The following is a 16260-nucleotide window of genomic DNA, read 5'->3' on the forward strand; positions in this document are numbered from 1 at the left end:
CATCTAATATTTCCGCTTAAAACCCTTAAGTCAGAAAACTGGATGAACTCAACTGCCAAAGGTGCATTTGGAGTTGTTGACTATGGTGTCTTACAACCAAAAACTTTAAACATGTGATTAGGATCATATGAACCAACACAAAAAGATGCATGATAGTGACATGCAAGTAAAATGATGCAAGGTTTTTGATTCTTTTCCATCAAGTCAAAAAGAAAGGATACTATTACTTTTTGCTTCAGTTATAGCTGCAGGTATTTTAAGTGTCTATCAACTTTGCACATGTAGAAACTTAGAGTTCAGCTAATTCTATGCTATGGCTCTGCAACAATGAATATATATTTTTTGCATTAAGTTCCATCCATTTTTCCATAAACCACAAAGTCTGACCACAGTATGTGTTCGTTTAGTCTGTGTTCAGCCACACACTAACCGTTATAAGTGGGGTCTTTAGGATGTTTTCCTTTGCCCTACATAATTTGTGCAAACAGAAAATGGAATAGTATAGAATAAAAGTTTTCACATCCAGGCCTTAATAGGTGATGCCCTGCAACTTATAGACGCGTATCTGCTTCAACACACCTGAGTCAAATTATGAGATCATTAGCAAGAGTCTGGAGAACTTGGCTGCAGGTTTAGGACCTCGTGGCCACAGGACTTACTGAAGGCCTGGATTTTAAGACCTCAGATATGGAATAGTGTTTTCTATCCAATAGTGAGAAATTTCAGGTGTTCACGGAACAAATTAAGGTAAGAGGGACCATGCATGTTCTCTAAGAAGTAGCAAGTCATGTTTTTTTTTTAACCAGTTACATTCTTTTTGGCACTCTTCCATAAAGACCAGATTAATGGTAAACAGGATTTATTTTATGGGTTTCAGGTTAAAGGAGAATGAATGCACATGGATAATAATTTAATTTATTTTCAGTTGTATAATAAATTAAAAATGGGATATGGTTTTCCCCTGCTTCACAGTTTTCTGTAACTTGTGTTGATGTTTCAAACAAGATCACTTTTTCTAATGTGGGGGAATGGGTGTGAGTACTTTGTAAGGGGTATGAATACTTTTGTTAGGCAGCTGAACTATAGTGGAGACTGCAGACCTAATGACGGCATTTTAGCTTCCACTAGATGTCAGTGCAGGGTAACAACTCAGTCGAGGAATGAAATTAAACGTTTTTTCCATGTGAAAGTTTGATTTGTGTCTCCTTCTAATATGGCTTTATGATTTTCATTGTGACTTCTTGTTTAATTAAGCCAACCAGAATGCATTTGCTACATGCTTTTTGTTGCAAATAGCCTACATTTCATTGCAGTTAACATTTAAATTTCAGTGCAACCGTTAGATCGGTGGTAGATGCTCTAGTTTGCCAAATTAATGAACTCTATTATTACGCTTTGTGTCATTGGTGTACAACTACAAAACACTTAATTTGACTTTCTCAACGTTTAAAGTACTTACAGTAGGATCAAAAGCATTAAATGCAGCTGGAGCGCTAACCTATAAACACCATGACTTCAATAAGCTGAGGTGATTAAAAGGCTCTGTCATTACTCTTTCACTCGTTAGGACTGAGCTCTCGGATTTCAAGTGTCTCCATTTACACTCCGAAGCCGCCACATTCATCATGGGACCCTGGCTGAAGTTTTACTGCGGCCGCTAGAGGAGGATGCGACAACAAGAACAGAGTGTGGGATGGACCCAAAGGACAACTGTAGCCCCAGTTAGTGCACATTCTCCTGAAATAAATACATATATTATATACGAGCCGGGGCATGAGTGGAGTGTTCCTCTGTTTTTATTTTTGACACAGTTCACCACATTTCATCCACTTGGAAACGAATAAATCCCTCGACGTCCTGGGCGTACCAACCTACCTTTTTTTTTGTTTTCCTTTTTTTTCATGTTAGAGGAGTAAGGTGAGGGACGGGGTCACCGCTTCATAAATACTCGGAGACTCTGGATAGACCTTGGAGGAGTAAACGGGCCTACTGCCAGACAAAGTTCTCACACAGGACAGACAGGAGTACCGATTTTTCCTGCAGACTTTGTACCCAAACAGACCCCTGTCTATACCGTGAAACTTGTGGCTCCTCTATTTTTATGGAAAGCTTATGAATCCGTATTTGTAGACTTTTAGAGAAGTTTTTTTTTCTTGTTTTTTTTTCTTTTTCCCTCAGAGATTGCCATGTAGTTCATCCTCTCATCTCTAAGAGAGCAGTTTGCCAGGATGACAGCGCTTTGTACTCCTCTGAGCCGCGCACTTTTCGCACTTGCTTGGAGCAGTTTTCTTTCCTGCGCTCAATGCGCTCTCACTGACAACCATGTGCACTCCAGCTTTATTTACAGGAGGTTGCGCAATCACGAGCGCAGGGAGATCCAGAGAGAGATCCTTTCCATCCTGGGTTTGCCTCACCGTCCGAGGCCCTTCTCTCCCGGGAAACAGTCGTCCTCCGCACCGCTCTTCATGCTCGACTTGTACAACGCCATGGCCGTTGAGGAGGAGGAAGGGGTGGCGGTGTTAAACCGGAGCGTAGGGAAGAGCTTCAGTGCCAAAGCTCAAGGGCACTCCAAGAAAAGTTACTACAACCCGCAGCACGCCGGCTACTCCCGTGTGCCGCAGCCCTACAGAGCGGCCCCTCTGCTGGGGCACAGTCCTTCACTAACCACGGCGCACGACACCAATTTCCTCAATGATGCTGACATGGTTATGAGCTTTGTCAATTTAGGTGAGTGTCTGACTGGCCCGGGCAATGATGAATACATTTAAAAGGTTAACAATAACTATCAAAAATTAGGAAACTTCCAACCATGCTCAAATAAGAGACGCAGTTTGTCTTTAGCTTCAATTTTAATTTTTTAAATCTTTTTTTTTTATTTTGATACGCTCTTGAATAATATTAATTATTCCAAGAAAATCCTCCTATCCACATTTATTAATACGCACGAAAAATTGTGGTATATATGTTTTTGTTGGAAATCCCGCTGCGTGTCTGCCAGTATGAGCTGCTGTATAAACGGCTTAATTGAAAACAGGTCACATAAATCACTAATAAAATTTAATCTTATTCATTTTAATGTAAAATTCAAACACCATTGAAATTTAAGACTTAGTGGTTGATTTTATTTTCTTTTTCTTTTTTTTAATTTGACATGCATTCTAACATTCCAGTTTCATTTGTGCACCTTTCAATGAAAACAGCAGTTGATTTGTATAATGATTGTATTTGTTCAGTAGCTGCAACTTTGAACCCAGTGGTTCAGAGCAGCTTATCAGATGACTGTCTGACCTTGAGAAAATTGATCTCAATTATTTCCTGTTGTTAAAAGAGAGAGAGGAGGGTGATATTGATGGATGCCTGCTTGTGAGGTTCTTGCATTGTTAGAGTTCCACAACATTTGGCAAATTTGTTTGTTGCCCTGTAAGGATAATTCAAGCACATGGTGAATTACTCAGAAAGTCATAACATAAATATACTATTTTTAAAAATCCCTGGAAATATAAACTTCTTACCATGTAACATAGTGCTGGCATCTCAAGGTAGAAAATTATATTTTACATGAAACAGAGAGAAAAATGTCAAAAAAAGAAGAAAAAAAAGAAAGTGAACGTGTGCAGCATTGCCTGAAACAATAATTCCTCACCTTGGTCTGAGGCCATCTGTTTCCACTTACCGCTCTACCCGGGCATGTACGCTGTCAGCCTCGAGTTCTGCTCTCATTCTGGGAGATTTTCAGTAAAGTTCTCAAAGAAGCTCTTGTCTTTATTACAGTAAGCTAAAGACAGTGGCGGTCCTCAACTGTGTAAAAAAAAAAAACGTTTAGGTTGCCTTTTCATGCAACTAATATTGTAATGAGCCATGAGTCGGTATGCAATTCTCAATGATTGTATTAACAAAAAAAGTACACAGGGATCTAATTACTTTCATTTAATATTGAAAAACAACTCATGCTAAAATTATTTAAAATACTGGTTATTATGACTACATATAATATTTATTTTCATTTTTATTAAATAAACCCAAGTAAAAAAAAAATATCTACTATACATATGAAATTTAATAATAGTAAATAAATGCTTATTGTTCCATTCTTTGCATATTAGTGTAATAAAGCTGATATCAGGTTATCTGCTGCAATAGTTGGCCTGCAGTCAACAGCTGAACAGATATGCTGCTTTAAGTTTAACTATAGTTTGCAAACATTTCTAAGGCAAGTCTAACCTTAGAATCACTCTGTGATTTTCAAACAATGACTCCCTCATTTTTTCCATCCATCCATCCATCCATTTTCTTACACCCTTGTCCTTAGTGGGCTCAGGAGGGTTGCTGGTGCCTATCTCTTACCCAAGTTTTTATAGACAGGAAATAGCTCCCCTAAGTCAAATGTGTCTTTCTTGTAAGTAAGGGAAAGTGCAGTGGTAACCAGCTAGCTTATTAGCAGTGCACAGCAACAGAAGGACAGCACTGCATTGAATTATGTGCAATATAGCCCAATCAAATCAGAGCACATTTAAAAAATTTAAACTGTATCAATTGTAACATTTTAAATAATTGGAATACCTTGAGACTATTAACAAGAACATGCCTAACTATATTAATATATTTGAATAACATTCTCAAAGAGGTTTGAAGATTGTTCTGGTGACTTTAATTAGTCAGCAGTTCTCATGCAAGTTAGTCTTAACATGGAGAGAACTCATTGAAGCTTTTGACATTCAAAGTTAAAAGCTCTTTCCTCTCAGTGGCACTTCTGCTTCAGATTACAGCCTATGGCTAATTTAATAGAAGTCACTCAGTGGTTTAAAGTCAAGCCTGACCTTTGACTTGGTTGTGCTAAGTAACCACAGGTGCTCTCTCTTGATAAAATATCAGGAAAACACCCCACATGATATCACCACCAATCTCAGGACGTCCGCTGACCTCAGCTGCATCCCTCCTTGCTGCGCTAGTTTTGGATGTGAGACAGTTGAGGTCACTCTCTCTTCTTACTTGTTATCTTTCATGCTGTTGCTCAGATTTTATTGTGTTAGTCAAAATAATTCAAAATTCTTCTCAACAAGGGCCATTTCATTTTATTTCCGAATCACAAACGACTCCTTGGGGAATTTTTAGTAGAGGTGAGTTGCAGGTCAGAAATGAGGTCAGAGCAGACACTCACATGGGCTCTGAAGAGTCCTGCCTGTTCTTTTCTTTCTGCTTGGCAGCAGCGGAAAGTGTCTTTAATTGAAATCAGCCTGTTTTTCTTAACTGACAGCCCATTCATCATGGCTGGAGAATGCAGTATGGCACACAGTAGAGGGCCTGTCTGGGAACTGCTACCTGTATTCAGTTGACTGATTTAATGAACTGGAAAGTGCTTTTGTTGGTACTCAAAATGTTTGGGTTGGATCTTGAATGTAAAAGAAGATGTGATAAATATTCTTTTTTTTTTCCCCTCCTCTGCAATTCATGCTGGCTTTCTCTGTCATGCAACACAAGACGCAGTTCAGGAGGTGAACTCATATTTTCTGTTGAGATTTACTTGGCAGTAATACAGAAGTTCATCGTAAAATTTTTTTTCTTTTCCCAGTGGAGAAAGATAAAGATTTTTCTCACCAAAGAAGACACTACAAGGAGTTCCGTTTTGACCTGACTCAGATCCCAGATGGAGAGGCGGTGACCGCTGCTGAATTCAGGATCTATAAGGACCGCAGTCACGCTCGCTACAGCAATATCACCCTGAAGGTTTCCATATATCAAGTTATCAAAGAATATAATAACAAGTAAGTTTAAATCAGCTAAAACCCACACACTAATGCCACTATCAAATAGAAACTCATAAAAGCTTTTGTTTTCTGCTGCTTTATTGATTATTCTCATGGTGGACTTTAGTAGATTTGCAACCTATTATCTGTATTTTTGTTATGTTTTTGGAGAAATGGCTCCTTTGTCTCTGCATGACTTTTCAGCCCAGTGCTGAACAGGACTTGTAACACCATGGATAATAACACTTTCTTACCACCATAAACTAGCGTCTTCACAAGGACTTTGGATTTTGTTTTGGGTAGATAGATTGCAGAGTAGAGATGATGGTAGGAGTTCTCCCTATGACCAGTGGGTTGCTAGTCTGAACCCCCTTTATTCCTATCTCTGTCTTTTGTCCAGGCTAAACACTTGCATTGTCATTGATGGTGGGCAAACTGCCCCATGGCAGCTGTGGCTGCAGTGTAGCTTCCCACCATCAGCGTGAGAATCTGTGAATGAATGTGTAAATGACTGAATGTAGTATAAAGCGCTCTGAAGTCCTCTGGATTACATAAAGTACCATACATGTACAAGCCACTTCATATTCATCATGTCTCTGAGTGGTTTTACAGCCCCTCAGCAAGTAAGATTTACAACCTACCATCTGATCATCTTAATTCAGCATCTTCACAAGGTCTTTGGGTTTTACTTGGGCCCAAAGACCTTAAAATATGCACTTTACTTGCATAAACAAGGTAATATTTGGGACATAAACCAACTTCGTCTGCAACGTTATTATGGCTGAATATTATCATGGTGTCTATAGTTTGAAATAACTGCTTATTTTATGAATGTGAAACCTACTTCTGTCTGGAAATTGTACCTGAGGAGGATCCAGACTTGTGCAGATCTACTCTTCTCTTCTCTTCATCTTGCCTGATATGTGTTTATTGGCATTTAGCAAGTAGAAATCATTTAAGTAATCTTAATCGATTGAAGTATTTGTTTGTGTGTGTGCAGTTTAATATTTAATTTCAGCTGTATCTATTATTTTTAGTTGCAAAGACATGGTTGCACAGGACTGACAATACCTTATGTCAGTTATGATACACAAAATATGATTTTTTGTATTTGTTGTTAAAATATCTGAAATAAAATGGAAATTAATTTCAAAACTCTTATTTCTTGTATTAGACTAAAGGGTTTAATGCAGCACTTACCCATTTCTGGTACAACATACATTTAAAAAGTTATGTATTATTTCACATTTAAAAGAGGCAGATAATTCTTCAGCTGGTGTCCTTTCCACCAACAAGCATCCTTTTATCAGAAACTCTGGTCTCCTTCACAGGCACTGTCTGCTTTTATAAATATAGTTTGTGGATAAAGTGAACCCCATTAGCAAGTCGAGCACTTATGTGTAGATTGGAAAGTTTGTCACTTGTCACTCATCTTGTGTTGCTTACCAAGCTGGCTGTGTCCCAAATCAAAGCATTAAGGACCACACTTGGAGGTCAGGGGAGTTCTCATGGGTCAGCCCATGGTCAGTGTTTTGCCCACCACCTGCCTGTCTTAAAAATATTCCGGAAGTTTAAAGTATGGCATTGCTAAATACACAGGGGTGTGCTTAACAGTGGCCCCACATTTGCTTTCCAAAAACGTGTGTGAGTGATTGAAGGGGAGATACGGCCCTCCAGGGAGTTGAAAAGGTCTCAGTCAATGGACTCTGCCATCTTAAAGGTGAAGGGGGTTCAGTTCATGTTTTTACACATGTTTTCAACAAGAAATCTTGATTAGTGTTCCCAAGCAGGAGTGAGACTTTATTGGTGCTTACAACTCAACAATTTGTATAACGTCATTTCTCTTCATTTCATTGTGAAGCTAATGTTCATTTAATCTAATATCTTTCATTCAAGTAAATAAAAGTTTCAGTCACCACTAGAATGATAACCTACAATGGCACTGAGCAAACATGCTTCTAAGCTGAACAATTGTGAAGCTGAATTTTTCTTTAAACTTGTTTCCAGAGTGCATTAGTTCATAAGATTAAATTCTAATAATGCAAGAATTGATGTTGCTGTGCAAAGAGAGGTTTACTTCTTACAACATCAGTGAGGTATTTAAATTAATGTGAAAACAAGAAGAATGTAATTATAGCAAACAACCACAAAATAAATTGCTATTTTCTACGATATTTGTAGCTTATCTGCACATGTGGTGTGGAGTTACCTTTGCTCCCAAATACATAATTAATAACCGTTCATGGTGGGAAGGATTGAATAAGTATTTTATATACAATCATTAAGCATAGAAATAATGTCAGTTTTTAAAAATGGGAATCATCTCTCGTAATATCAGTCTTTGGTTAAAAGATATATGCAAACTACAGAGAATGAAAAGTGTCCTCAAGATGCTGTATAGTGTATCTCCAATATTGTTTATTTGAAAACTTATACACTCACTGACATCACAGTCTTGCTGAATTACCCAAGCCACTAGCCTCATAAAAAATTCGGACAAAATACATAAAGGAGCCTACATTTACAGCGACAACACCTTTGTAATCTGACAAATCAAAATAACTAAGGTCACTCATCTTTGCGGATCAAACAATTTCCACAAATCTTTGAATTTTGCTTCTGAACTCAATTGATGACAAACAAAACCAAATTAAGAGTTCAGTTTAGTACATGAGGAAGTATTTTTGGCAACGTTAAGTGTCATTACATGTTTGTTTCAATCCATCCATCCATCCATCCGTCCATTTTCTAACACCCCTGTAGGGTTGGGACGGGTGCTGGTGCCCATCTACAGGCGAGAGCTGGGGTTATATTTGTTTCCACCAAATTTTTCCTATTTGATAAGTGCTGATGACTATTCAGTCAGGAATAAGAAAAAAAATTTCCTCAGAAATATGGTCATTTGATCAGTAAATGTTCACTCTAACAGTTCAAATCGCAAAACAAAAGAAGCTTGATTTTTATTATTTTTATTTTATTTTTTTGCCCTTTAAAGAGTAAGTTACGGAGCCCTCCAGGGAACATGGCAATTTATTTTCCCCCATTTCTCCAGTAACCTACTTAGTCATACTTGATGACGGTCACGCCCACATCGACATGCCCACCATCCGTGTCAAAACCGCATGCTCCTGTCGTGTCAATTATTACTTATTTCATTCATATGGCTCTTACAGAGCCTCAGTGAAAATGTGTTTATTATTTTTGAGTATTTGGTGCAAAACACTGATTGAAAATCGATTTATTTACTGCATGTTTGTCTGTTAAGGCTAAGATGGAACAGCACTGAAAGCAGCCCTTTAAACCACTCAGACTTCAAACATAACAGAGACGCAGTCAAAACTGTCAGATGACTTAATACCCACGATAATAACTCGGAAATGGTCCAAATAGTTTGGACGTATTTTTATTTCTTTTCTACTTATGGAAAGTTTCTGTTTATTTTATAGGTTTGTGGTGCCTTTCTATCCCAAAGAAAAAGATGTAAAATGTCAAATATTTCATAAGGAGATATAAAGGTACATGTGAAAACCTCACATAACCTTGTATTAAGGCAGAAAGGATGGCGGCCACCGTAAGAAGGGCTTACAGTATTCAATTAAGCTGCATAACTGATCAGTAGATTATTGTGAGGGAACGTAAAACCTTTTGCAAGGGGACGCAAAAGAAAACAAAAATTCCCACGTCCCCTGGAGGGCTCCGTAGCAAGTTCAACACTTGGTCCCTCAAAAGAATTAATCTAGAGTTTTATTTCACCTTTGAAAAACATATGACTAGTTCCAAAACAATTGAGACCACATGGAGAACCTCTGTCTCCAACCAACTCTGTGAAACCACAAAAAACTAACAGCTGCTGCCTTATCCGATCTGCCACTTGAAAGGAATCGAACAAAAACTGCAGAAGTTTTGCTTAATTATAATTTTTCAAAGAGAATGGCTGATTGTTGCCTTCTGCTAAACTCATGGTAAAATACACAAAAGCTGAAGTGCATGATTCATTGCCCTAAAAATGTTATGTTCATCAAATGGCTTAAGTACTGGCACAGATCTGACCTTATAAGTGCAATTTGTCACAGCATGCAACTTTTCAACAATGGCTGCATGTGTTTTAGTCTAGGTTGTTCTCACTGGCAGGCCTCTGAAAAGACATGTTTAAAAAACACAATCTCTAAGCACTTTTTTATTGTTATTATTAAAAAATATGCTTCTCTTGCTCTTTTGTACTTACAGAGATGCAGAGACATTTTTGCTCGACTCCAAGAAGGTGCAGGCATGTAACGGGGGCTGGCTTGTGTTTGATATAACAGCCACCAGTAACCATTGGGTGATAAACCCACAGCAAAATTTTGGTCTTCAGCTCTGTGTGGAAATGATGGACGGTAAGCAAAGCTAATTTTGCTTTTCACAACATTTTTGGGATCAGTCTACAAAAACATACATGATCCACAGATTTGCTTTGGGCTGCAGAAAAATCTTGAGTTTCATCTTTTGATTTATTCTACATGTCAACATTTTATATTGAACAAAAATATAACCAAAGAAAGTATCATTAGATTGCTGAGAAATAGACGTAAATCGAAGTATCCCATTTATTTTAAATGTTTTTCATTTTGTTTTTTGTAAAGGAAGGAGCATCAACATAAAATCTGCTGGAATCATTGGGAGGAATGGGCCTCAATCCAAACAGCCATTTGTCGTTGCTTTCTTTAAGGCCAGTGGAGTACTGCTTCGCTCTGTGAGAGCTGCTGGCGGAAAGAAAAAGAACCACAATCGCAATAAATCAACTAATCAACAAGAATCATCAAGGATGCCAAAACCTGGAGGTGCGCAGTGAGCACACATTTATGATGATGAAATGTTTTTAATGATTTCTTTCATATAAAATACTTGATAATGATGATAAAAATGTGTAAAAAGCTTTAAAATATATGTATTTCATATAAAAAAAAAACAGTTTTACCCCAACATGTTATCCTGGAAAGCAAAAGGCCACTAATTTCAGCACATTGCATTAGTTGAAGAGAAAAATGCCAGAGTGAGAAAACTCAGCAAAATTCCCAATGACTCTATTAGCATTGTCAAAATTAATTTGAAAATGTACACATTTTAAAAGTGTTTGTTCAAAGTATGCTTTAATCTGATCAGTGTAAATTAGAACCTTTAAGTAGAAATCTATTACTAGTTCCAATATACGCATAATTAGAAGCAACCCTCAACTGTATATACACAACTACTTAAAATATGTAGAAGTGAGACAAAATGATTGGATGAGAACCAATCTTTATTTAATCACACAGAGATAAAAAAAAAACAATTCCACATTTCACTAATAAAGAAATGTTTCAATTATGTCTACATTACTATACAGCCCCCGAAAACATTTTTTGGAGTTTTTTAAAAATATCTACTAAGGGTACCAAATTATCAATATACTACACATGTGTAGGAACTAATTATAGATGGCCTCTCTCAAAGGTACAAGGGGTTCCCCCAAATGTTCAAGTAATCATTACATGATTTTATGTTAAAAAAAGTAAGTCAAGTTGCCTTTAACTGGAACTGCATAGAATTTTGCCATGAGTTGAATAAATCTTGGGGTGTCTGCACATGGTTTCACGGCATAATCGTGTTAGTAATGTAATGTTTTGGGGTGGGGTGGGTTCTGATCTCAGATCCATAGAAAATTCACTGGCAGAGCTGAAGGTTCATTCTGAGGGCAGTGACCTAAAAAAGTGACTCAGTTTCTGCCCTTTCTGGAGAAATGAGCCAAATTTCTGGGAAACTCATAGAAAGTTCATACAGTTTAAGAGGTAATTCTTCCAAATAGTAAACTTCTGAATTTGAAGGAAGTGTAAAACATTGTTCTGGCATTTTGCAAATGAGTCTAATTTTGGTTATTGTAGCTTACCCAACACACACACACAAACAAAAAAAAAACATTTTACTGATTTAATTGACAGACTGTTGAGAAAAGGGTTATGTCTCCTTTAAAAGTGAGGGTAAATTTCTGGTTTTAACTGCAAGTGTAGTATTTCTGTGAGGCTCAGGTCACATGTATCCAACATGGCAGGAGCTGAAATTATGCACGTTACAGGAAAATGCATATAGAAAGGCGATCCTGAAGCTGTATTTGGATAATAGTGTTTATACCGTCAAGGATAAACACTATTATCCTGTGTCTGACATGCAAAACAGCTTTCGTGATTAGTATATGGTGCATTACTTGATTAATTGTACTTCTGTCTTTATCTTTTCTCCCTTAGACTATCACACAAGTGAACAAAAGCAGGCCTGCAAAAAGCATGAGCTCTATGTCAGCTTTCGAGATTTGGGATGGCAGGTAAGACACAAAGATTTCAAATTTCTTGTAAAACAGTATTGACAGAGTTACCACATGGTGGTCACATTAAAATCATATGAATGTGGAAAAGCATATCCAGGCTATAAACTAGAAAAGCTAACTTGTATTTTTATTTTTATTTTTTGCCAAGGATTGGATCATTGCACCGGAGGGCTATGCTGCTTTTTATTGTGACGGCGAATGCTCTTTTCCACTTAATGCTCAAATGAATGCAACAAATCATGCTATTGTGCAAACCCTGGTAAGTGCTGTTTGAAATGCATTGTACATGTGCTTAGCCTTACAATATTCTTGCCATTAAAAATTTATACTTCTTCTTTATAGGTTCATTTAATGTTTCCTGACAACGTGCCAAAGCCCTGCTGTGCCCCAACCAAGCTCAATGCAATATCAGTGCTGTACTTTGATGACAGCTCTAATGTTATTCTGAAAAAATACAGAAATATGGTTGTCAGATCATGTGGGTGCCATTAGTTTTGACACAGTTTAATTTTTGAAGCACATTTGCTGCAGGTGTGATTTGATGTACAGTATTATGTATATAAAGTTTTCTTGGTTAATTTATTTCCTTTTAAAATAATAGCACTGAATACTGTAATATTTAAGTGTTTAGTACAAAATGATTATTTGAATTTATGTGCATAATCTTTTATCTTCTGTGTCCTCTGGCATATATATATATATATATTATATATATCTTCCATGATCAAACACTTCACTGGAGTCATTGTGACATATTTGCCTTTTCTTTTAAGTTGTGAAATTGTGCTGTAAAATATTTAATGCAAAAATTCACTTTTGTGGTAAATTCCGTGACAGATTGTTGTTTTGGATCATTAATACATACAGAATAGTGTTACAAATGTCATTAAAATGTTTTTAAAAATGTCATTTCAATTCTGACTTATTTCACCAAGAGTGCCGCATTAATATATATTTTTTTAATCGAATACGTACATAGTTAAAATTTTAAATATGAGAGCTTTACCATCTTTGTTAAACAGTTTCTGCTCATGTAATCCTCCACATCTAAACAGTCATTTTTCTGTGAACTTCCTCATTGCAACAACCATCTTAGTGCCACACTAACTTTATTTTGTGTTTAGAAAGAATCGGTAACGATAGAATGTTTTGTATGTTTAATAAATATTCCATTAGAAACATTTTTTCTTTCATTGTTTCCACAGCTTTTTTTACTCACATTATCACCCCAAACTTGATGAACATTTGCAAATGAAGCCTTGAAAGAAAAGTCTTCTCCACTGTATACTCCTCTACCAGATGTAATTTGTCCAGACCTTTTCAAACTGACCTTGTACGCCTCATATTCTTTTGGGAACTCGCTCACTGTTGAGCATTCTGTTGCTGGACTACCGTCCCAGATTTATAAATGTTTAACAAGCATGATATAAACCTCTGACATGTTCTTGCAGAGTAGTTTTAGTAGTAAAAAAATAGAAAAAAGATTGCAATCTCAGTGGCTATACCGCATTGTTTACTTTTAAAGGATTTTATTGGGACTTCATGTCATGGGCTAACACAAAGTTGTCAAAAGCTGATGTGGAATGAAAAAGATTCATGGTTTTCACAGTCTAAAACAAACACAAATCTAAAGTATGGCATGAATTAAATATTACATGCTGCATTTTTAAACTTCAAGCTTTTGGGGGTATTTCTTTACCAGCTTTCCAGATTCATTCAGATTTGATGCAGACAGTCGGTCATCAAAAATTTGGAAGTCTTGTTACAGATTCCCAACTGTAGAACTAGATTGACTCTAAAAAATGAATTTGATGGGATCTAAACGAATCACTTCATATTTACCCAAATCTCAAGTTTTTTACAGCCTATAGGAGATTTTCCAAGATTGCCCTATATTTTGCCTCATCCATTTTGCTATAAAACTTAGCCATTTGTCCATGCATAAGAAAATTCCTTCCCACAACACAGATTCACCTTTGCTGTGAATCTCTGCAGTGAAAACAGAATTTAAATGGGTTATGGACTCCTATGGCTGACTGAAAAGTATCACTTGGGTTGGATGAAAGGACATATTTTAATAGCTGTGCACTTGTGCCAAAAAGACATTCATCATCACTCAATAAGCATTTTTGTAAAGTTCAATGTGCTCTGCCACTTTAATACATATTGGAAAAGTGTATATGTTATATTTGTTGGCCTGTTTAAAGCTTAAACTACCCTGAATGGTGGTTATTGCGGTTTCCTTTCATTCAGGATCAGCATAACTTCCAGAAAAATGGCCCAGGGGATTGAGCTGCTTCTACGGGAGTATTCTGATTACTTAGGGACTTCCAATGATCCTGGAAATGTAGAGATTAGCTGAAGGTTTTATATTTATTTACACATCTGTGCTGACCTTCACTGAACAGTATATGTACTGTCAATTTTTTTTCCCTTCGCACTTCACCCTAGTTTTCTTTTTTTTTTTTCTCCATCATGGCAGAACATTGAGTAACTGTATTTCACTTAATTAAAAGCAGTGGCTGACATGCCCAGATGTTATGTAGGCTCCATCTAAAAGAAGTGTTGACATTCGGTGAATAGAAGCGGCCACCTGCTAGCTTAAACCTTTGGCTTGAGGCATGATATGCATTCCTGCGGCCTCTTGCCTTGCATGATTACTACTCACCATTTACAATCCCATCTACTGTTTTAATTCATGGATTTTTTTTTCCAATTCAGCTACATGTCTTTAGTGTCAGAAATACAGGAAGTCCTGTGAATGAAACTCTATTAGTTTACCACAGAAGTACACAACCTTTATGACTTTACTCGCATAGAGAAAGATCAACAAGGCAATTTTATAGTGCAGAATAATAATGTGACTTTGCTACTCAGGAAAAAGCTGTAGTGAATCTGAAGTGCCTTTACATTAATCTAGTCAATGGGAAGCTATGCAACATGCTAGTAAAGGTACAGTCCCTGGAATTTTTATTTTATATAAACCTCTTCTTCAATCTTTATTTTTTCATTAATTATTCCACAATTAGAACAAAACTCTTAAGATGCATATTTTTAAAAAGCATCTTTTAAAAATATGCATCCTTTTTTCCTTTTTGCATTACTGTAAAATAAAACCCCTTTAAAATAGATTCAATTTATAGATGTTGTTCAGGGGGTGTGAACGCACTGGATAAACACCAAGTTTCCAAGTGCTGATATAAGTCATTTTCTTTCACAAATATGTTTAGTCTTATTGAATGATTAAGAAAACAGGCACATCCATGTCAGCAGCTGCTAAAAACATGTGCCTTCATTCAGTCAACCTTAGCCCTGACCCTTCTGGACCTGGCTGTCTGTCAAAAGCCACAAGTGATGGAAGATTCAAGTCATTTTTTATTTAATTTAAATCATCTCCAACAGCAGTGGATTGACGTTATTCAGTTAATTCAATTCGAAAATGATGACATAACAGCGGCTAATCCTGTCAGACCACCAACAAGGATAGCATTTGTGCCCAAGGCAACTGAGATGTTCTGCACGATATGAGAACCAGAGATTACAGTCACGAATGATGCATTTTCTGTTTCCCCTCTTTTAAACACCAGAACACAGTAATGTCTTACCCACTTTTATTGAAGTAAATTCAGGAAAAATACAAATCAGAGGAGCTGAAGTCTTTGAAAGCACACAGTAATATAGAAAATATAGCCTCTGACAGTTTTATGCTGTTCTTATCTTCCTTTTTTCATTGGACACATTCTTTGCCTTATTTAGGAAGTTCTTCAATTATTTGTAGACCTTTCTTTTGTAAACCAATTTTCAGAAAGCTAACATTTGCAGAGGGAATTATCTTACTCTTTCAAGTCCTAAGTGGATTGTTAAATTAAATTAAACATGGACTGTAAACCATCTTATCAGAGTTCATTATTGATTTTTGGCTAATCTACCATCGGTCCCCTGTTTCAGCAATGTAAATGACAGAGATGGTGTTAACTGAAGTGATATTTTTAGACACAAAACTATAAATTATTGTTAATTTTATTTAGTAAATTCAGTGTTTCATTGGCTTTTCCTGTGTTAACCTGGGATATCTTCCTAAGTTTATTTTCAAAGTTTCACCTTTCAGTCCATTCAGATGGCAAGTGAAATTGTATCTAATAAAAATGTTGTGCAGTTTACCTAATTCATCTCACC

General features: G+C 36.6%; 1 protein-coding gene across 1 annotated transcript; it reads left to right on the forward strand.

The window, feature by feature from the left end:
• The first annotated feature begins 1711 nt into the window (after positions 1-1711).
• On the forward strand, positions 1712-13265 carry bmp5 (bone morphogenetic protein 5). Its single transcript, XM_055030145.1, has 7 exons — positions 1712-2727; positions 5570-5762; positions 9972-10120; positions 10367-10564; positions 12005-12081; positions 12233-12343; positions 12427-13265. Exons 1-7 carry the CDS (start codon positions 2229-2231, stop codon positions 12574-12576), a joined length of 1377 nt encoding a protein of 458 aa, XP_054886120.1. The 5' UTR covers positions 1712-2228; the 3' UTR covers positions 12577-13265.
• Positions 13266-16260: the final 2995 nt, after the last annotated feature.

This window comes from Poeciliopsis prolifica, unplaced genomic scaffold (assembly GCF_027474105.1).
Source record: "Poeciliopsis prolifica strain line A6 unplaced genomic scaffold, Auburn_PproV2 SCAFFOLD005, whole genome shotgun sequence".
NCBI classification, from domain to species: domain Eukaryota; kingdom Metazoa; phylum Chordata; class Actinopteri; order Cyprinodontiformes; family Poeciliidae; genus Poeciliopsis; species Poeciliopsis prolifica.

Bases quoted from the DNA above. Each gene is read 5' to 3' on its own strand.
- bmp5 (XM_055030145.1), top strand. From the start codon at position 2,229: ATGACAGCGCTTTGTACTCCTCTGAGCCGCGCACTTTTCGCACTTGCT. The intron at 10,121-10,366 runs GTAAGCAAAGCT...TTTTTTGTAAAG, and splicing joins CTGTGTGGAAATGATGGACG to GAAGGAGCATCAACATAAAA. The intron at 12,344-12,426 runs GTAAGTGCTGTT...TCTTCTTTATAG, and splicing joins ATGCTATTGTGCAAACCCTG to GTTCATTTAATGTTTCCTGA.